The 21,952-nt window shown below is 41.6% G+C and overlaps 1 protein-coding gene across 1 annotated transcript in view; it reads left to right on the top strand.

Annotated features, from left to right (window-relative positions):
* Positions 1-21,819, top strand: part of KLHL7 (kelch like family member 7) — a 43,824-nt gene extending 22,005 nt beyond the window's left edge. The window contains exons 8-11 of the mRNA XM_074945781.1: positions 12,793-13,033; positions 16,276-16,477; positions 16,790-16,887; positions 19,929-21,819. Coding sequence (XP_074801882.1) covers positions 12,793-13,033; positions 16,276-16,477; positions 16,790-16,887; positions 19,929-20,212 — 825 coding nt within the window. The 3' untranslated portion in view covers positions 20,213-21,819. The remainder of the gene's footprint in view (positions 1-12,792; positions 13,034-16,275; positions 16,478-16,789; positions 16,888-19,928) is intronic.
* Positions 21,820-21,952: the final 133 nt, after the last annotated feature.

The raw sequence follows: 21,952 nt of genomic DNA, 5'->3' as shown, positions 1-21,952 counted from the left end.
GTATGTCATCAGTGCTCTGTTAATACCTGGTGCTGTACAGATAGATACAGAGAAAGATGTGTGATGGGTTGGACCCCCCCTTTCTGGGGTGCCACCTGATGTGCTGGGGTCCCACTGAGCCCGCCAGACTGGGTCCACCCCACTCTTGCTGCTGTGTCAGGCTCTCAAGCCCCCATCCAGCACACACACATGGGTAGGGACACATCCAACTGAAGAATCACACAGAGTTTGCAATCAGCTCTGTGTGGGAGAGCTCAGCTCAGAGAATTGCCCATCACTCTGGTGCACGTACCTTCTGGAGTGTACACCCAAAATTCTATTGTATGGCGTTGTATAGAACTATATACAGCGCAAGCTCATGAAATTCACCCCGTCCCTCAACATGGAGGAAGATATGCATAGCTTATCTCCTCCCCCCCCCCCCCCCCCCCCAGTTATGAATTGCACAGAATGGGTTTTGGAATAAACAAAAAACAAGTTTATTAACTACAAAAGGTAAATTTTAAGTGATTATAAGGGATAGCAAACAGAACAAAGTAGATTTCTGAGGAAATAAAACCAAAAGCGCAAACTAAGCTTAATACACTAAGGAATACTGGCTACAAATAGAAAAGGAGTACTTGTGGTTAGTACCAATTGGTTAGTCTCTAAGGTGCCACGAGTACTCCTTTTCTTTTTGCGAATACAGACTAACACGGTTGCTACTCTGAAACCTGTCATTATGCATGGCTACAAATAATAATTTCTCACCGTAAATGTTGTTTCAAGCAGGTTGCAGAGTTTCTTGAGGGTAAACTGCACTGCTTGCAGCTTAAATCTCCAGGGATTCCTTTTACAGGCTGATCTGTCTTGCCTGGGCTCACCCTCTATTTCCCCCAGCTTTTAGTTCCTTTGTTTCTTCAGGTGTTTTCAGCAGTCTTCCTTCTTGGCCGGGGCGGGAGTCGAGAAGAGCCTAGATTAACTCACTCCCCAGCCTTAAATAGGATTTACATATGGCGGGAATCTTTTGTTTCCTAGCCCATCCTCTTTCCAGTGGAAAAATATCAGCTCAAGATGGGACCCTGTACCAGACAACATGACCACATGACTTTGTAGAGTCAAAGCAGCATTCCAGGAAGCTTCTCAGGAAGGTGGGAGATTAGTATCTTCAAAGCCCTATTGTCCTTCTTAATGGAACCGTCCAGGCTGATTGCCTACTGTCTGGTGGGCATTTCCCCAAGTACACACAGTTGTAACTGCTACATAGTCAATATTCCTAACTTCAGATACAGCAATGATACATGCATACAAATTGGATAATCACATCAGTAAATCATAACCTTTCCAGTGATATCTCACATGATCCATCTTGCATGAAACATATCTTAGTTATGACATATTCATATTATAACAATATTTTTATGAAGAATATGGGGTGCAGCATCACAATATGGTCCTGGGCCCAACAGCTTAATTTTTAAAGAGCAAGGTTAACTTTGATATTCTTAAAACTACCTATTTACATACAGTACTTAATTTTTATTAATGGTACCAAACTTATTTCTCTGCAGTACTTGATATAAAACTGATTTAGTATAACTTTATTCAAGAGCTTTAACAGCAATGCTGTCCTTGTTGTTGGAAACAGATAAATACCAGGAAACACGAGCATAAAGCAATTAAGTAGGAATGTGTTGTGTGAGGAGAGATCTAAAGGGACATCATCAATTTTAAAAATTGCACTTTTCTCTGCTTTTTTTCTTAAATTGACTAGAATTGAAGTTGGTGTCTCTTAGCCAATTTTGTATTCATATTAATTGTACCTTGTCACATTTACTGATCAACCTTTGATATAAAAAATTAAAAAACTGATAGAACTGCATACTCTTCAAGAGCCAGAAAGACCTTTTTAGTGTAAATTAAGAGGTTTGAATGTATGATAGCACAACAGATTCCAGAACACTTTTACAAAATGCAAGGTGGTTTTTGTTTTGTTTTGTTTTTTTTTTCCCCCCATCATTCTGATATTAGGTGCTTGAGCTCTGCATAAAGATGACAGGTAATTACTACTGAGTCACAGTGGTGGGTGCATCTTGTTAGTTCTAGCCAGCATCTAAGTGGAGTGGGAGCCTTTCTGAAACCAAGGGAACTAACTGTTGGGCAGAAGAGGATCTTTAATTAAAAATCTTAGAAACCAGCCAAGCTTGGAGATTCAGAGAGTCAAAGACTGAGGCCAGAATGGACCATTAGATCATCTATTCTGACTTCCTGTCTACTCTAGGCACTTAAATTTCACCCAGTTATGCCTGCATTGAGCCCAACAACTTGTGCTTGGCTAAAGCACATCTTTCAGAAAGGCAGCCAGTTGTGATTTGAAGACCTCAAGAGATGGGAGAATCCACTGCTTCCCTTGGTATTTTGCTCCCATGATTAATCACCCTCACTGTTAAAATGTGTCTTATTTCCAATCTGAACTTGTCTGGCTTCAGTGTCTAGGCTCTGGTTCTTGTTATGCCTTTCTCCACTAAATTAAAGAGCCCTTTAATACCCAGTATTTTCTCCCTGTCAAGGTACTTATACCCTCTAATCAAGATACCTCCCAGTCTTCTTTTTGATAAGCTACACAGATCGAGCTCTTTACGTCTCTCACTGTAAGACATTTTCTCCTTAAATAATTTTTGTGGCCCTCTTCTTCACCCTCTCCAGTTTTTTCAACAGCCTTTTTAAAATGGAGACACCAGAACTGTACACAGTACAGTCTCACTAATGCTGTGTATAGAATTAAAATTGCCTTCCTACTCCCCAGCATGCATCTCCAAGGATCGCATTAGCCTTGCTTGCCACAGCATGGCTCTGGGAGCTCATGCTAAGTTGTTCACTTCAGAGTCCCTGACTTTCAGGATACAGTCCCCAATTCTCTAGGTATAGCCTGCTTTCCTTGTTCCTACATATATCACTTTGCATTTGGCTGTACAAGTGAGTCTCATCATACGTGCATTTAACTTACGTGAATTCAACTGTATGTGCTCGGCAAAAAAACAAAACAAAAAACAAGATACCTGTAAATAGTGCAGGTGATTCCGCCCACCATTCCACTCAATGAGCGTATGCCCCGGAGTGAGTGTGAGATGGGAGACGTGAATCTACTGTTCCCTCAGTCAGTCTCAGTTCCCACGTGCCTCTCATACTGTGAGCATCTCGCCACGCTGAGTGCGATTCTAGTGTTTAAAAATATGTATTTTTTTTTTTTACAACATGGCTCCTAAATGCAAGCCAACTACTTCATCTGGTGCTCAACAGAAGAAACAACGATCTGTTCCAACGCTGGAGGAAAAACTAGCTGTGATGGACTTATTGAGTGATGGTATGTCGGTCTCCAGTGTGGCGCGTAAATATGGCTGCAACAAATCTAGCATCCGTGCCATCAAGATTAGTGAGAGAGAAATTCGTCAAGCCGTGGCATCAAGTGCTCCAATAACTGCTAAGGTGATGAGCCAGGTGCATGATAAGACTTTAGTGAAGACTGAAAAGGCATTAAACTTATGGCTGGAAGACATGATCCATAAACATGTGCCTATCAATGGCAACATGTTGCGAGAAAAGGCTCTTAGCCTCTACGCGCTGTTCAGACCTCCCGCCGAAGAGGGACAGCCTTCTGATGAAAAGGAATTTAAAGCCAACTAAGGTTGGCTTAACAGTTTTAGGAACTGCTTCAACCTCAAAAACGTGCAGACTACTGGTGAAGCTGTATCTGCCAATGAAGAGGCAGCAAAAGCCTACCCTGAACAATTAAAGAAAATCATAGAAGAAAAGGGCTATCTTCCGGAACAAGTTTTTAATGCTGACGAGACTGGGCTCTTCTGATAAAAAACGCCCAACCGCACTTACATTTCAAAATCAGAAAGACAAGCCCCTGGCTTCAAAGCAGCTAAAGACCGTGTGACTGAGTTATTTTGTGGCAATGCGGCTGGGCATTTAATAAAGCCAGGCTTGCTCTGCTGCAAATCCCTGTGACCTAAAAGGCAAGAACAAAAATCTCCTGCCTGTGTTCTGGGAATCAAATAAAAAGGCTTGGGTGACAGCAGCATTATTTCTGGATTGGTTCCACAAGTGTTTCATTCCAGAGGTCAGTACCTCGAAGAGAAAGGACTTGACTTTAAAGTGTTGCTGGTCATAGACAATGCTCCTGGCCACCCTGCGGCACTCCGGTTTGCACATAATGACGTTGAAGTCTTCTTTCTCCTCCCCAATACACCTCCATCCTCCAACCTCTCGACCAAGGCGTGATTCGCTGTTTCAAGGCCACATACATGAGGCTTACGTTCTCATGGATACGTAGCACTATGGATGCTGATCCCAATCTTAATGTGATGGAGTGTTTGGGAGTCCTTCAACATTGCCGATTACATCACTTATATTAAACAGGCAATGGATGCAATCAAGCCTGAAACAGTCAATGCATGTTGGCGAAACCTATGGAAAGAATGTGTGAATGATTTTAAGGTTTTCCCAACCATTGACAAAGAAGTGAAACGCATTGTTCATGTGGCCAGGCAAGTGGGTGGTGATGGCTTCGTCGACATCCTTGAGGAAGAAATTGAAGAATTAATTGAGAGCCATAGAGAAACATTGACTGATGAAGAGTTAGAGGAACTGATAAAATAGTCTACAGAAGACGAAGATGACGATGAACAGGAAGAACCAGCAAACTGGAATCTTCATAAATTTGCTGAAGTGTTCCAAGCAGCGAAACACTTGAATGATTTAATTTCTGAATACGATCCCTCTATGGAACGAAGCCTCAAAATCACATGTAGTATTACATTACGATTTGAGACCGTATCAAGAAATGTTTCAGCAGCTCAAGAGACAACAGCGACAGTTGCCGATCACCATGTTTTTCAAGGAAAAACAACCAGCAGCAGATGAGCCTACGAAATCAACTTCTCGAGCTGAACCAGAGCCAACCTCTTCATCTACGACTCGCTTTCCGTCACCCATGCTCTCCGTCACCTCCGTCTCCTGGATCGACATCAAACCCTGATGACCCCCTGTCATTAAAAATACAATACTGTAAAATTATATTTTGCATATGTACTCTTTATTATATACTGTACATTACTGTATACATTATACATTTATACATTACTGTACAGGGTTGTATACGCAAAATCATGTGCAGTATACTATACTTTATAGGCGATTTAAGGGATTTTCAAGGGTAATTTTGACTATATGCAATTTTTGCCTTACACGCTGACTTTAGAACCTAACCTCCACCTAAGATGCGACTCTACTGTATTAAGGTATATTTTTGTTTGAATGGACCAAGCCTACCAAGCAATCCAGGTTGCTCTGTGTGACTGCTCTGTGCTCATAATTTACCATTCCACCATTCTAAGTATCATTAGAAAATGTTATTAGCGGTGATTTTATATTTACTTCCAGATCATTGATGAAAATAATAGCATGAGGCCTAGTACTGATCCCTTTGGAATCCCACTAGAAACGTCCCCATTCAGTGATGATTCTCCCTTGACTAATTTTTGAGAACTGTCAGTTAGCCAGTTCTTAATCCATTTAATGTGTGCTTTATTGATTTTTATTTATTTATTTATTTTGGTATAATGCTAATTTTTTAATTTCAGTTACTAATAAATCCCAAACTGCAGAAAGGGAGTAAATTTGGATGGTATGCAGTGTATATATACTCTGGTAACCTCAGCTGCTTACAGAAAGATTATCTATGCTCTCCACTGTCACCCCAACACACACAAGAATCCTAAAACACATTGATATCTATTTTAAAAATTTATTGGGGTGATGTGTTTTTTATAAAAATACCACATAGCAATATACCATATCAGACTTACTGCTGTAAAATTGGCATATCAAATATATGTTACAGTTTCAAATGGCTGTATGCTGTGTGTGTTTTTGGTCGACTGTGAAGGGCCATTTGAGGCCATAGAATCTATGATTCAGAATGTAGGAGTCCCTGGGTAAAATCTTGGGTTCCATTTGAAGCGAATGGCAAAATTCTCATTGACTTCACTGGGATTAGGCTTTCATTCCATGTCTCTTCCTTTTTGTGCACAGATGTCTCCCTTGAAATCCAGGAAAATTTAACCAGACTTGCTCTTTCCTATACCTGCATCTGTCACTTGGCTCTAAGAGCACTTAAATTCTCTGTCTCCAATGATGTACTGCTATTAAGAACTGTGGACTCCTAAATAATTACACTTTACCCCTCTGATCACTTGATTCACATACTAAAGAAATATATATATATATGAACGCTGTCTTTGTAGGAAACAAGAGTGGAGATTTATATGGTAGGATAACATTTCCAGGGTAAAATGATGAATTCCCAGCAAGGAGTTGTTCGGAAAGGTGCAATCCACATTTGAGAACATACCTATTTTCTTTGATCAGTCTATTCATCCTCTTCAAACAGTTAATTTTTTCTGACATTTTAACAAGGCTGTGATGTATGCAATGTGCTTTGACCTCTCTGTGTTAGATCAAATTGTTTCTCTTAATCTCAGATCACACAGGTGAAGTATGAAATTATTTTAAGGCAGAATGGAAACTGGCTCTGAGTACTACAGGTTCAGTCATTAATTGGTAGTTCTGTTATCTTGGCTTATCCAGTCTCTTTGCCAACATAACTAATAATAAAAAGACTAAATTCCATAATAAGTACTTCCTGTTAATTGAGGTAAAAGGGGGGAAGACCCATTAATAACTATATAAACTAGTACAGAATCCCTAGATATTTTTTTTTTTTGAAGGCTTAATCTTGTAAAAGCCCCTGATATATGTTCTGTGTGTGCTGCAAGGCAATAACTTGCAACTTGAAGAAAGGTTGTGTTTGCTGTCAGGTGATCTTCAACCAAAACCTAAATGAGATATTACAAGTAAAATGGTTTGAGTCAGACCACATGGAGCCTTTTGAATTTTCCAATGTTCTGCAACAATTACTCTGACCCATCACAAGGTCAGAATTATTTGACTGTGGATGGAGCTTTGTGTAGCCCTGCTTGGTCAGAAGAACTCCTCCTGAGTTATATGGCCTTGAAGGTGTCATATTAAAGAGGAGTGACAAGTGGGTAATTGGAGATCTGAGAATTAAAGACTGGGTGAAAGCATTCTGTAAACACTGGCTGGTGCTCATACACTTGTGCTGCTAACTAGCCATATATTAGATGTTCCATTTGGTATATGTTGAGCAGTTCTGTATTTACTCAACACCAACAATACCGAAAAAGCTTTTAATAAGTCTCTCAAGCAGCACTGTAATTAATCTTTTATTAAATTAGTATTGCGGTAGCGCCTAGAAGCCACCAAGCAAGGATCAAGGCCCCAGTATGCTTGACGTGGTATATGCACAGGGACAAAGCGTTTGCAATCTAAGGCTCTAATCCCGCAAAGATTGGCGCACATGCTTAACTTTACGTATTGCCAGTGATCTTATTGAAATCAGTAGGACTGCTCTCAGTGCAAAAAGTTAAGCACATATGTAAATCTTTACAGGGCCTTAGTAAAGAATGAAACTCAGTTATATGCAGCCTGCTGCACACAGGTTTGATAGAGAGGTAGTCCTTCATATTTAACTTTAATGTAGAGAGTTTCTTCCTATTGAAGAAACACTGCTAAAGGTTGTTTCTATTCCAGTAATTTGGAAGGGGAAGCTATTTGGTGGGAAGGAGCATTGTCTTCAAAGAGGGTGATTAAGCATCTTCCTCAACCTGTCATCAATATTTAAAAACAAACAAAACCCCACCACCGCTTAGGAAGGAATTTCAGATGACAAATCACAAAGGAATTAAGTTCTGTGTAGGAACCAACACTGTTGTTAATGCCCTCATTCAGCAAAGCAGGTACTTAAGTGCTTTGCTGGACTGGGGCCTTAGAACGTTATCATTAAATAAACCCACAGGGATCCCAGTTAGTGTCTTCTACAGGTTATAGAAGGATCATTGAGTCCCATGTTGCTATCCTTTTATTTTGGGATTTAGCTGCTGTTTAACCTTGGAAAGTCCTGCCTTTCCATATGTCTGAGTCATCCCTTGCTGTGATTATATAATACTTCTCCAAACTAGATTGTTGAGTAGCCTTCTTGGAGTAATACTAAAAAAATGTAATAGAGTAACAACATGGTGGTTGCATGACATCTGCTATTGTAGGAGATAAAATATCATTTAAATCCCACAAAAGTGAAGAAACTTGAGTGTTAAAGGGACACAATCAACTTGCAAAAATTGCACTTCTCCCTAAAATGTTTTCTCTACTAGTGTTACAAATAAGTGTAAAAAGGTGCAAAAGATTTTTCAGGTTCTTTATTTAGTACACAAAGTGCTATCAAATGCAGAATTTCTCCTGTACAAACTTCTAGTCAGTTTTCCTGTTTGTTTTTTTCCTTTTTCATAAAATGGGGAAGAGGAAAACCATTTAAAATAAAAAAAAAAAAAAAAGTGATTACACACATTGGCACAGAAATTAGGAGGAGTGGTTGGAAGCTATTTCTACCTTTTGTCAACGTGCTGTTTAGTCAATTAAGTGTCCTTTTTAAAGTTAAATTCTGCTTTCCTAGATGTACCATGGCTAAGGGCTCCTGTGATGCATGCCCTTCCCTCATTAAGAGGGGGAAAGAGTGGTGCATCATTAGGATGACCAGATATCCCGTTTTTAAAGGGACAGTCCCATATTTGAGCCCTCCTGCAGATGTCCCAACTCTTCCTTAAAAACGGATAAATCGTCCCATATTTTCTGTCTCGCCCCTCCCCATCAGTACTGGCTGGATCCCTGCTTGCCAGCCCACCAGCAGGGGGAGGGGAAGGGGAAGGGGTCTAGGGGCCAACGATGGGGGTGGGTGTGCAAGTTTGGTGGCGGGGTGAAGATGCATCGCGTGGGGCCGGCCGCTCCCCCAGCTAGTCTGTCAGCACAGCCCCCGCTGTGTGCCGGCTCTTGGCCAGCAGGGTCCCGCCCTCCGTCCTGTTTCCAGGAGGCACTGGCTGCGAGCTGCGGTGGTTGGTGAGTGTGAGCAGGCGCCAGGTGGCATCCGGTTAAATGTCACCTCTGCTGCCTACGTATCGGCCCTTTATGTGCTTCCCCTCTCGCTGTCCCCTCCCTGCTTTGCCCATAAGCGCCGACTCCATGCGTGCTCCAGGGCTGGAGCACCCACGGGGAAAAATTGGTGGGTGCTCTACACCCACCGGCAGCTCCCCGTCCCAGCTCACCTCCGCTCTGCCTCCTCACCTGAGCGCGCCCGCTTTTTCCCCTAGCTCCCAGTGCTTTCCGTCGCGAAACACCTGTTTCACTCGGCAAGCCTGGGAGGGAGTGGGGAGGAGGGGGAACGCAGCGCACTCAGGGGAGGAGGTGGGGCTGGGCTGAGGATTTGGGGAGGGGCAGAGTTGGGGCGGGGGCTTTGGGGAAGGGGTTGGAAATGGGGCTGGGCAGGGGTGGGGGGGTGCACGAGCACCCACAGGTGCCATGAGAAGTTGGCGCCTATGGCTTTGCCCCATCATCCCCACCAAGCCCCGCTGCTCCTCCATATCCCCTCCAGCAGGGCACGTCCCATTCCCAGTGCTGTGTGGAGAACCAGCCCCTGGTCGGAGCTCTCAGCTCACCAACAGCCTGGCCTGCAGGCTCCTTCCTTCCCCCGCTGCCTGTGGCTGGGCCAGAGCCCCGGGAAAGCCCAGGCCCAAGACCCTAGGGCCCGGGGCGCTGGCCAGGAGCCGAGCCCTGCGTGTGGCAAAGCCCCACACAGCGCTGACATGTTGAAGCCTCTCCTCATGCTGAAGGGGGTCAAACCCACTAGATCTCCTCTGCAGTTGAGGGAGAGAAGCTTTTTGCAATGAAATCAGTTAGAAAACAGGATGATCTTACACAAAGCAGCAAGAGAACTTGAGGTTTAAGTATTCCTTACTTAGGCTAGTGTTCTTCCAATGCTGTAGCATACCTTCTCTGGAAGCTGTTGGGAGGGTCAGCCTAAACAGCATCCTCATGTGACTTTACTAATTGTGACCTAGGGTGCCTGGGGCAGCCCTCACTGGGAATGCCAAGGTCAGGGCAGCCTGCAAAAGGGAGAGCAGATGCTTCCAAGACTGGTGGTTAACACTGAAGTTAAACTCCCCAACCAGTCACAGACTGTGCTTCCGATCCCCCACACTGGTTATCAAAAAGCAAAAAAAGAAATCCCACAACCCCTTTATTGCATTCCAGTTCTCTGGCTCCCAGTCAGCACCTAGGTCCAGTACAGTGAGAAGTTATTTTAAAAAAACTCTGCTCACATATACAAAAATGTTCTTTTGACCCCAAAGGGTCAGCCACGTTACCAGGTCAGAACAGGTTTGGATCTTACCCAAAATACCACGCTGCCAGCCAATCCTTTAGTGTCTAAAAGTAAAGGTTTATTATAAAGAAAAAAGAACAAGAAGAGAGTTGTTAAATGGTAGAACAGTCACATACATACAAACATTCAAAGTCCATGAGGTTCCTAGCAGTTTTGGTGAGTTTGCTGGCTTGAAAGTCCCTCCTGGAATACATCCACAGCTTGGATGGATCATTCAGTCCTTTGTTCAGAGCTTCAGTTTGTAGCCACGTTCCTCCAGAGGTAAGAAGCAGGATTGGAGACGATATAGCTGCCTTTTATAGTCTTTTGCCATGCGGCTTGTGCTTCCTTTGTTTCAAACACAAGCTGCTCAGTACGTGGCTTGGAAGCCTTTTCTGTCCATAGGCATGTCCCTGTATGCCTTGCTGAGTCAGAAGGTGTATCTGCCTTCTCTCAATGGGTCAGTTGTATAGCTGATGGTCTTTAATGGGCCATCAAGCAGGCTAGGCAGTACTGATGCCAAACTGTCTGGGAGTGTCACCCAGAAGCATAGTACAAGTTTTGTAATACAGACATACATATCCATAACCCATAATGCAAAGGTGATTCAAATACATAAATGAGATTATCATATTTGGCAAATTATATAATGTGTGCAGATATCTTACATGACATATCTGGCACAACTCATTGCAATTTTACAAAATTAATGTTTGTAATATTCATAGTGTCCGCCAAATTCCATACAGCGTCATGCTGATAAACAGTAGTCCCACAGGTAACATAAAATAGAATGGCCTTCCACCACCCTTGGGGGGGCCCTTCTGCCCCACTCTTGTGGGGCATTGACAGATTTTTCTCCCCAGAGGTCTACCTCCTATCCAAGCTGCTGACCCGCAAGGCTTCTCCCTGGAGCCTTTCTTAGCAGACTGGATCCTGATTCCTAATCTCCCTCCTGGCCATCTGTCTGGGTTTTGGCCCTTTCCAGGGCCTGCCAGAGGAGCCTCCTTTCCTGCCACCTTCTCCCTTCAGGGCCAGTCACAGCACAGAACTTTCCACCTGTGGCTCTTCTCACCAGCTGAATACTCCCAGCCCTTTATTTCAGAGTTGTAGCCGTGTTAGTCTATATAGGCAAAAAAAACCAAGGAGTATTTGTGGCACCTTAGAGACTATCTGATGCCCTCCCAGGTGGGTCTGAAACTGAATTCAGCCACCTGATCCACTTGGGGGAGAACTGATCCATCACAGGCAAGGCTAAGCCTGACTCCCCATAAGGGGCGAGCCAGCCTGTCACATAGGCTCAAGAAATTAGTGCTAGCCCATTACTCATTATCACCAAAGTCTGTGTGCATCTTGTCAACCTTTGATGTGCGTGAAACTCCTAAGGCAGATTGCAAGATTTTTTTGGGCTGCGGTCGTCAGTATATTGATTTTACTTAGCTCTGTTATCTTTACATTGAGTCCAGATATTGGTAACATTTCTTTCTCCATGTCTGACCAAGGTATCATTCATGCTACCTCCTTGAAATACATATACTTAAGGTTATCTTGAAGACCACCCAGCAACTTTAGCTAGTGCAGAACGCTGCCACCCTTCATCTGAATGGAGTAGGGTGATGCATGTGTAATCCCTATGCTCAAATCTTCACTGGCTCCCTGTGCACCACTGGGTGCAATTTAAGCTGTTGGTGAAAATCTTTTAAAGCTCTGAACGATCTGAGATGTAGCTGTTCAAAAGCTGCCTCTTGTGCTATATGCCATCACTGTGTGTGGTCAGCTCCTCGGTTGGATGTTTCTAGGACTTTCCCAGCGAAGGTCCCCCGCTCATTACCACCGTGTTTGGTGCTTGTGTCTTCTTGCAGTCTGTTAGAACTCAGATCCCTGACAGTGTGGCTGCTAACATTTCTGCCTGCAGCATTATCAGTTTTTATTAGTGCTATCCACTGTGGATAGCTATGTATAACGTGTTGGTAAATATTGTAAACAAGCTCCTAGCTGTCATAGCAATTAGAGCTCTATGTGAGATACAAACTTTTAACACTCTCTTTTGTAAAATTGGGCGTATTTTTATTCTGTAGTGTGTTTTCTCTGTATCAGATGTCTTCTTCCAGTCCCATAAAAGAAATACATGGACAAGATGTATAGTTTCTGACATGATTGGTGGTAGGAGGTCAAATCTGTTTTTGGGGGTTTTTTTGTGCTTTTATTAAAGTCTCAGTTCTCAGGAAGCTGTTTTGGGTGCACAAAAGGAATAAGAAAATAGAAATTGGTACTGCCATGGTTCATTGCAGCTAACTGCATGTGTGTCTAAGAGAATTTTTCAAAATGTATGTGCCTGAGGAGTGTTCTTCAATTCACAGTACTGGTGTTTTGTTTTGAAAAGGAAACTTAAAATTGATCATGTCTAAATCTCTGTGAAAATCTTTGTTTTGAAAACTCTCACTGCAGGTAGACATTACCTGTTCTTTATAATGCAGGATTACAGCTGGACAGACATCCGATGTCCCTTTGAAAAGCGCAGAGATGCAGCTTGTGTCTTCTGGGACAATGTAGTTTATATTTTGGGTGGCTCCCAACTCTTCCCTATAAAGCGAATGGACTGCTACAATGTGGTGAAGGATAGCTGGTATTCCAAACTGGGACCTCCAACGCCTCGAGATAGCCTTGCAGCCTGTGCTGCAGAGGGCAAAATTTATACATCTGGTGGTTCAGAAGTGGGTAAGACACAATCTTTTTTAAAAAAAAAAAACAAAAAAACCCAAAATACATTAAATGCTTTTTAGTTGCATGACTTCCTTGTTTGAATAGAATCTATACATGTTGCTGTAATACTAGACTGTAAAGTTCTTCTGTTCAGTAATAGGGTGTCTCTTTCTTTCTTTTCCCAGATGCTGAGAGGTTTTATCAATTTCTATTGCATTTTTAGATGCTATTTTACTGAGTAAAAATTAACGGTCTATCTTTTATCTGTGTCAGAAAGAAATTACTGCAACTGTCTGGAGTAAATTAGCTGCAAGCAAGTACATTTTGGGGTCAAATTCTGTTCTCTGTTTACTGGTGTAACTCCCAACAAATTCCACTGACTTTTGGTTCTGTAATAGCAGAACGTAGCCCAAGATTTTTTTGTCACCGCGAATGCAGCATCAAGACATTGCATTTGGGTAGCTAGTGTGAATAAGATTTCTGTTAATAGTCTTACCATAATGGGCCTAATAAATATGAAGCCCAAATATCAGCCATCTTAATAATGCTATTTAATGTAACTATATAGTATTTTCAAACGCTATCCGTTTTTATTGGAGGGAAAACCATACTTAACTGTTCATGGAAAGAGAGATTTCCTATCCCCCAATTTTAGGGGATTATTTGTTGAAAAAAGTTGCTTCTTGCTGGTATTTTTTCTTTCATTCTCCGTTAACTTCTGCCTCGTTAACTGAAGTTAACTTTCTCCTTCAGAAACAGATTTTTGACTGTGTAACAGTCAAAAAGATCCTGTAAACCACAGAGGAAGATAAAACTATTGCCTAGACAAGTGCCTTGGTTCTGATTTCAAAGTTTAGTATTAACTCAATGTATTTCAATTGGCTTATGCCTAATTTACCCTGATGTAAGTAAGGTCTGAATCAGGCCAATTGTTGCAATGTAATGTATGTAGAATCACACAGATTATTGCTGTGTAAGAGCTAAAAGCTCTGCAGTCTGCCAAAATATCTAATACTGTGACAGTACCATTCATAGTAAGTCATTTTGAGTTCTGCTTTGCTACAGAATAAAGCAAGCAGAAGATAAACCACCACCATCATCAGTGCTTAACGCTGAAATATTATTCCCTTGATAGGAAGTTGTGATATTTAGATAGCATTTGATTTTAAAATACTTCCATCAGGTTTGACTTTGCAATTGATAAGGCAACAGTTCACAGCTGCCATCTAGTGTTGTACATGTGAAATAACTGTTTTCCCTCTTTCAAATCATTTCCTCATCTCATGCTGTGATATTCAGACCCTAGCCTTCTCTGTCCAAAACAGTCCATGAAGGTAGTGTGACCAAAACTTTGACTGCATAGGCTTTTTTGCCCAGCATATCATGTGAAGTTAATACACCTGTAATAGGAAACTCTTCTAGGATTTCTGTGTTTTCAGTTAAATAAAATGTATAGTTCTCCTTTTCTCACTATAAACATTAAAGCTAATTTAGTTCTCCTCTTACTATTCTGTTAGAATTAATTTTGGCAGTGTATTTTGGAATCTTTGACAAACATTGGCCAATTGTCCAGAAGAATATTTTTATTCAAACTGTGACAAACTTTTACCATCCTGTTTAAGATCAGAGTGAATAAGTAACATTTTAACCTGTCTTATATCTAAAGATTTTTTCCCTAATCTTCCTATAATACTTAGTTGTAAATTACAGAATTTTCAATAAACTCAACAAGCCAGTACCTTATTGTGTGTTGTGGGCTTGGCTATGATAAGAGTCTGAAAAACATGGGACCAATTTAATCCAGGTTGAGCATTTCATTGGCTGATTTCTATTTATTCACTGTAGACTACTTTGGCTAATATGGCCTCTTTCCCCCTTATTGCTTTGGTGGGACTGCATTTTAGTTTTAACTTGAAAATTTGTGTTAGCTATTACAAGTGATGGAACTCTGTACTTTATTTAGACAGAGAGATTGATTCATTTATATTGTATTGATAATGTATTCAGAACTGAAGTTGTATTTCAGATTTTTTTAAATAAAGTTCTGTGGCCATTCCTGTTAATGCTAACTTGCACAATTCCCATTAGTGTTAATGAGTGTGTATTTATATAAAGGAAGAATATGCTCCATTCCATGTGTAGTTTAGCTTTGATTGTTGTTATCCCATGTTGTCCCTACTAAACGGAACTAAGGTGTGACACAGCCTGTTTCATAATTAGTTAATGTGCAGTTTGGCTAGTCTGATATGTACAATATACATATATGTTTCATAGAAGTCTATGCAGGCCTGATGGCCTAGTGAAAATGTAATGCTCTGCCACATGGGTTCCTAGGGTTTGAATTCCTACCTCCCAAGTCAGGCAAGAGTTTGGAGTTCTGCAGAAGTAGCAGGCTCAGTCCTGCTAGAGTGGAGGGGGAAATACCTTGCCTTCAGTTGAGTGATGGTATCTGATGGAATGAAGAGTTAAAATGACAGAGTAGCTAGAGGAAACCATATCCAACCTTCTTCAATTGGGCCGTGATTCAGACAAGCACTTAAGCTGGTGCTAAAGTATCATTGAATTACTGTTGCAATCAATAGAACGCTTTCTATTGACTTCAGAAGGAACTGGATTGGCCCTTTCAAGGGAAGGGCACTGATACATGACCTTTAGAAAGTGAGAGGCACATGCCATCTTGCCATCCCCAGAAAAGAAGTAAAACATCAAATTGTAGCTTTGTAGTTAAGTGGTCACTAATCACATGGAAGTAAGCTATAACTTAATATAGCCACATCATTCCAAAAAGAATACATTGTGACCAAACGTTATGGAGTGAATTAATCAAGCTGTGTATTGTCATGTGAATCATGTTTTGTATGAATCTGTGCAAAGACAGTTTACAAGTCTTTCAGTTTTGACTGTGGCATTTAAGAGTTCAGCCCATTTTAAATAATGAAGCTGACATCAGATAAACTATCATTTTATCAATTACGTGTAAATGTAGTCTCTCATGTCTCTGTTCATTTTTTCTTTTAATCCACCTCCCTGAGCTATCCAAATGACTTTCATTAAATTTTAAAGTACAGATATCAAAACTTATCCCAGGTTTAAGGCCAGCTAGTTTTGGGGGGGATTTTTAGGGAGGCGAGGTAGAGAGGAGTGGGATAGAAAACAGCTTTCCCCTTTTACTGGTGATTGAAGTATTGACTCAGTATTGTTCGGTTTTTCTTTTCAAATGCGACCGCTAAAGTAAGTATTACTTTGTTTTCTTGAAGGAAATTCTGCTCTGTATTTATTTGAATGCTATGATACAAGAACAGAAAGCTGGCACACAAAGCCCAGCATGCTGACTCAGCGTTGCAGTCATGGGATGGTGGAGGCAAATGGCCTGATTTACGTATGTGGAGGAAGTTTGGGAAACAATGTTTCTGGAAGGGTCCTGAATTCCTGTGAAGTTTATGATCCAGCAACAGAAACGTATGTACCAGTGCTAACGCCCTTTGTTACTAGCAGCTCTTGTGGACTTGCTCGTGGACTTGCTCACTTTTTAAATAGCTAAACTATAGACAACCAGGAAGAATTGTGCAGTTACTGAAGAAGGGACAGGAATAGTGAATAGGAACATGGGATATTTGGCTGATTGGCTGCAAACTGGAGGTCTGTGCTTTAGGCAGCTTTCCTCCTCCATATCTTGCCTTTCCCCAATCCCAGAAGATGGGAAAGAAATGTAAATAAATGACCAAGAACTAGGTGAATAACTCCTCATTTTTTTTTTTTATTTTTTTTCAGGTGGACTGAGCTGTGTCCAATGATAGAAGCCAGGAAGAATCATGGGCTGGTGTTTGTAAAAGACAAAATATTTGCTGTGGGTGGACAAAATGGCTTAGGTATTCAGTTTTTTTAACTCTTCGATTTATCCATAAAATATTGTTTCTGACCATATTCTTTACACGTACAAGTTATTAATGATTAATGATCATGTTTTATTACAGTAGTACCTAAAGACCAACCAGGAATAGGGCCCCATTGTGCTAGACACTGAGTGAGCAAACAGAGTAACAGATACTCCCTGTCCTGAAGATCTTACAAACTAAATAGACAAGACGGACACAGGGTGGGAGAAAAGGTAAAACACACTAGCAGAGTGAACAATGTGATAGTGGCAAACAGCATATAAGTTCCACAATTTTTGGTGGGGGCGGTGGATTTACTTAAGAAGGGGATCAACTGGAGGGATCAGGATGGGGTAGAAGAGGATTAGAGGGGCAGTTGTGGAGTGAAGCTAAGGTAAAGAGACTGTGAGGGAGGAGGAAGGTTGAAGCAAACAGCTAATCAGTATTGGACAGAGAAAGTTCATTGCAGTCATGTTCACGTAACTGAAGGACTCTTATGAGCAGACGAGTAAAACACTGGTTTCTAGTCTTCCAGCTAAACTAGTGGATGAGTTATCCTGATAACATGAACGTTAAAATTGGAATTATGCTGCTTTGTAACTTGGAAGACCATTTGTTAGTTTTTGTTCATGTATCAAATAACTACAATTATTGATAAAGCCACTTCTACTATTTTTGGAATGTATTGCTTGGCAGCATGGCAGTCATGCAAAATAAGAATAGAAGCGATCTCATATTCACTTTTTTGTATACTCTCACTCTAAAATCCGATCTAGGTCAGAAATTAGGATACAGTCAACCTATCATTTAGAACTTTGCCTTATGCTTAGTAGAAATCTGGTACCATGCAGTCACATAAAGGTATTATTAAAAGGCTGAAATTAGAATTTAGTCAGGACACAAGGGTAAGCACCCCTCTTATGTGAAAAGAGCTCTGGGATCTGAACAACCTCAGGTTATTAAGGGCCCCTCATTATTGCATCATATGCAAAAGATGGCAGCTTCTTCAACAAACCCTCTTCCCTTGTTTTCAATTCCCTTCCTTTACTGAGTCATTAAGAATAATTAACCTACCTATTTGTTTTGTTCAGCACTCTGCTCCCCCCTCCCTCCTGTGCGGTTTCTCTGGATATGCAAGACATACGCTTGCTCAGTTTAAGAGCGCTGACAGGATCACAGCTGAGGGAGGTTTCCCTTGCAGCTAGGTTGGAAGAATTGCTAAATCTCTAGTAGGTTAACTTCTTGAACACTGGCAGTGTCAGAAACTGCATTTTTATATTGATCTCCAGTTCTTCACTTTTGGGGTGACAGCAAACACATACTCTTCTCCCTCCATTGTTGCCTCCCTTCCCGCCTCCGTGTATCCTAGATACTTCCCAAACTTTCCTACTTGAAATTGGATCTGGTGGAACCGCCAGTAGTAAGTACTTTGGGGAAGCTTGTTCCCACTGTTAAATGAAACTATTCTAGAACAGGTTAACTGGATTAACTTGTCATTTGACAAGAGGGTAACTTCATTACTTTTCATTAGATATTTTTGAAAAGTGGCAACAGTGTGCTTAGCTCTATGAGAGAGAGATACAGTCACTCCCCTGAGGATTTTACAGTCTAAAGGATTATTACAAATCAATAATTAAAAAGGGTGAAACTACCTGTTTTGACTGCCCTGGATACGTAACATAGGATTTGCTGGGTAGTCTTGGGAAAGTCTCTTATCCTCTGTCTCCCCACCTGTTAAACAGAAAATAAGAATATTTATGTACTTCACAGAAGTGTTGAAAGTTAATTAGGTAATGTTTCTAAAGTGCTTTGAAGATGAAAACTGCTCAGATGCTAAATTTATTATTACTTATTCATGCTAACAACTGGAATATTTTGTTTCAGATTAATGTTAATTAAATGGCAAATTATAAACTATCCCAAAATATTTACTAATGGTATTCCAACGTAATGAGTAGTTTCCAGTGCAAAGAAGTATATGTAGGTGCTTCTTACATGCACGCAATAAGACAATCAGAGTTAGAAACTCCACCCTCTGAGCCTACTAGTTGAACACCCAATTTGAAAACATACACCACTTACCCAGTAGGCCAAAATACTATTTTGCAGTTAACTTTTTTAGTGAAAATTGGCCTGATTGACTAATTACTTCCTTTCAGTGCAGTCACTGTGGTATACTAACAGTGCCATTGTCATGGATTCCATATCTTTTCAGGTCATAAAGTGTTCTAAAAAGAAAAGGAGTGCTTGTGGCACCTTAGAGACTAACACATTTATTTGAGCATAAGCTTTCGTGAGCTACAGCTCACTTCATCGGATGCAGTGAGCTGTAGCTCACGAAAGCTTATGCTCAAATAAATTGGTTAGTCTCTAAGGTGCCACAAGTACTCCTTTTCTTTTTGCGGATACAGACTAACACGGCTGCTACTCTGAAACCTGTCAAAGTGTTCTTAAAATCCCATGTATCTAAATAGTTAGAATTTGGGACTGGGAATCAATACTCCTCTCTGCCTTGGGGGTGATAGTGTTGAGAGGCACTGTTTGTAAAGTGCTTTTTAAGATTTCTGGATGAGATGCTATAAATTCAAATTTTTTGTGATCTTGTAACTACTTTTCAGCACTTCCCCTGTCCCCTTCCCTCTTTTGAAAGAAAAAGAAACTAATCCCAATTAAAGAACATGTTGCCTTCTAAGAAACGGGGGGAAAGGGGTTGATTTTTTAATTTAAAAAAAAAAAAAATTGGATGTCAAGTTTCAGCCCAGAGTGCAAGTTTTAATGAAGAATTATTAAATAGCAATTTATAACTGGAAATGATACATGACTGGAACTCCAGCAGCACAAACATTACCCACATGTGTGGTTATGCCCACACTGCACAAGTATGTGTGTTCTATAAATACTCCCACAGGGAGAAGATGTATGATAGATTAAAGAGCCCTCTACTACTATCAGTCAAAGGCATTTTCTGTGAGATTTTTATGTAAGCGGTGGCAGTGTTCATATTGCTGTTAATTGTTACTTTGATTCATTTCAAGGTGGCCTAGACAACGTGGAATATTATGATATTAAGATGAATGAATGGAAGATGGTGTCACCAATGCCGTGGAAGGGTGTAACAGTGAAGTGTGCTGCTGTGGGCTCTATAGTCTACGTCCTGGCTGGGTTTCAGGGTGTGGGCCGATTAGGGCACATCCTTGAATATAATACTGAAACAGACAAGTGGGTAGCCAACTCCAAAGTCCGTGCTTTCCCAGTGACGAGTTGTTTAATCTGTGTTGTTGATACTTGTGGAGCAAATGAAGAGACGTTAGAGACATGAAGGCCTCAAGGAGAGGTCAGGACATTTTTCAGAGACTTGGAAAAGATGGCCATTGGTGCTTTGCTTCTGTGTATTATTGATTCTTGTTAAACAGAATAATCTGAAAAACTGAGATGCAATCCTCATATTTGTATATACAGTATGTGACCAGTTTAATTTTTACAGTTTGTTTTAAAAGATGGGATGTATTTCAAGATTCCACTAACATAGTTGAGAACACATGACCAGTTCTCTTGAAAATTATTTTTTGTGTGGTTCTGCCAAAAAACAAACAACCTCCACCCTCGCCCCACACCACCCAGTTACTTAGAAAATGTTAGTGCATTTGATGTAGTTGAGCCTAAATCTCATCTTTACTTGACTCAAGATAGTTAAGTGAAAAGCAGACTGTGAAGAGTTACAAAGGGATCTCTTAAAACTGGATGACTGGACAACAAAACGGTAGATGAAATTCAGTGTTGATAAATGCAAAGTAATGCATATTGGAAAACATAATCCCAACTATACATATAAAATGATGGGGTCTAAATGAGCTGCTACCACTCAAGAAAGAGCTCTTGGAGTCGTTATGGATAGTTTTCTGAAAACATCCACTCAATGTGCGATGACTGTCAAAAAAGCTAACACAATGTTGGGAATCATTAAGACGGGGTAGATAATAAGACGGAAAATATATTACCTCTATATAAAACCATGGATCGCCCATATCTTGGATACTACGTGCAGATGTGGTCACCCCAGATATATTGGAATTGGAAAAGGTTCAGAAAAGGCAACAAAAATGATTAGGGGTATGGAACAGCTTCTGTATGAGAAGAGATTAATAAAACTGGAACTTTTCAGTTTGAAAAAGAGATGACTAAGGGGAATATGATAGAAGTCTATAAAATCATGACCGGTGTGGAGAAAGTAAATAAGGAAGTGTTATTTACTCCTCATAACACAAGAACTAGGGGTCACCAAATGAAATTAATAGGCAGCAGGTTTAAAACAAACAAAAGGAAGTATTTCTTCATGCAATGCACAGTCAACCTGTGGAACTCTTGGCCAGAGGATGTTGTAAGGCCAAGACTATAAGAGGGTTCAAAAAAGAACTAGATAAATTCATGGAGGATAGGTAAGGCTGTGTGTCTGTCACAGAGGTCATGGAAATGATGAATTCCGTGACTTCAGGGTCCGATGCGGCTGGCTCCAGGGCTGCCCAAGCAGATCAGGCAGCCCCTCAGTCAGCAGCACTGGCCGCTGCTGGGGTAGTTTGGGTGTGGGAGAGGGCTCAGGACTGGGGGCAAAGCTTGGGGTGTGGGGTGGCTCCCCGGAAGCGACCGGCACGTTCCTGCAGCTCCTAGGTGGAGGGACCAGGGGCTCTGCATGCTACCCATGCTCACAGGTGCCGCCCCCGCAGCTCCCACTGGCTACGGTTCCCAGCCAATGGGAGCTATGGAGTTGGAACTCGTGGCGGGAGCAGTGCGGGGAGCCCCCATGGCCTTCCCTGCCCCAATGGGAGCTTCAGGGACATGCAGAGCTAGGTAGGGAGTCTGCCAGCCCAACCAACTCCCTCCCCCCCACCCCAGAACCAACAGGGGTCCTGGGCTGCATGCCACTGCCCGCCCCCCAGCACCAGTGGGGGGCTCAGACCATGTGCTGCCCCCCCCCCAGCACCAGCGGGGGTCCTGGGCCACACACCCCAGCACTCCCGGACCACCACCACCCCGAGCACCCGCAGCCCCCCCCACCCTTCCT

The sequence above is a fragment of the Natator depressus genome, chromosome 2 (genome assembly GCF_965152275.1).
Source record: "Natator depressus isolate rNatDep1 chromosome 2, rNatDep2.hap1, whole genome shotgun sequence".
Taxonomy (NCBI): domain Eukaryota; kingdom Metazoa; phylum Chordata; order Testudines; family Cheloniidae; genus Natator; species Natator depressus.
The sequence above is the reverse complement of the archived record's forward strand: the minus strand, read 5'-3'. Positions and strand labels throughout refer to the sequence as shown.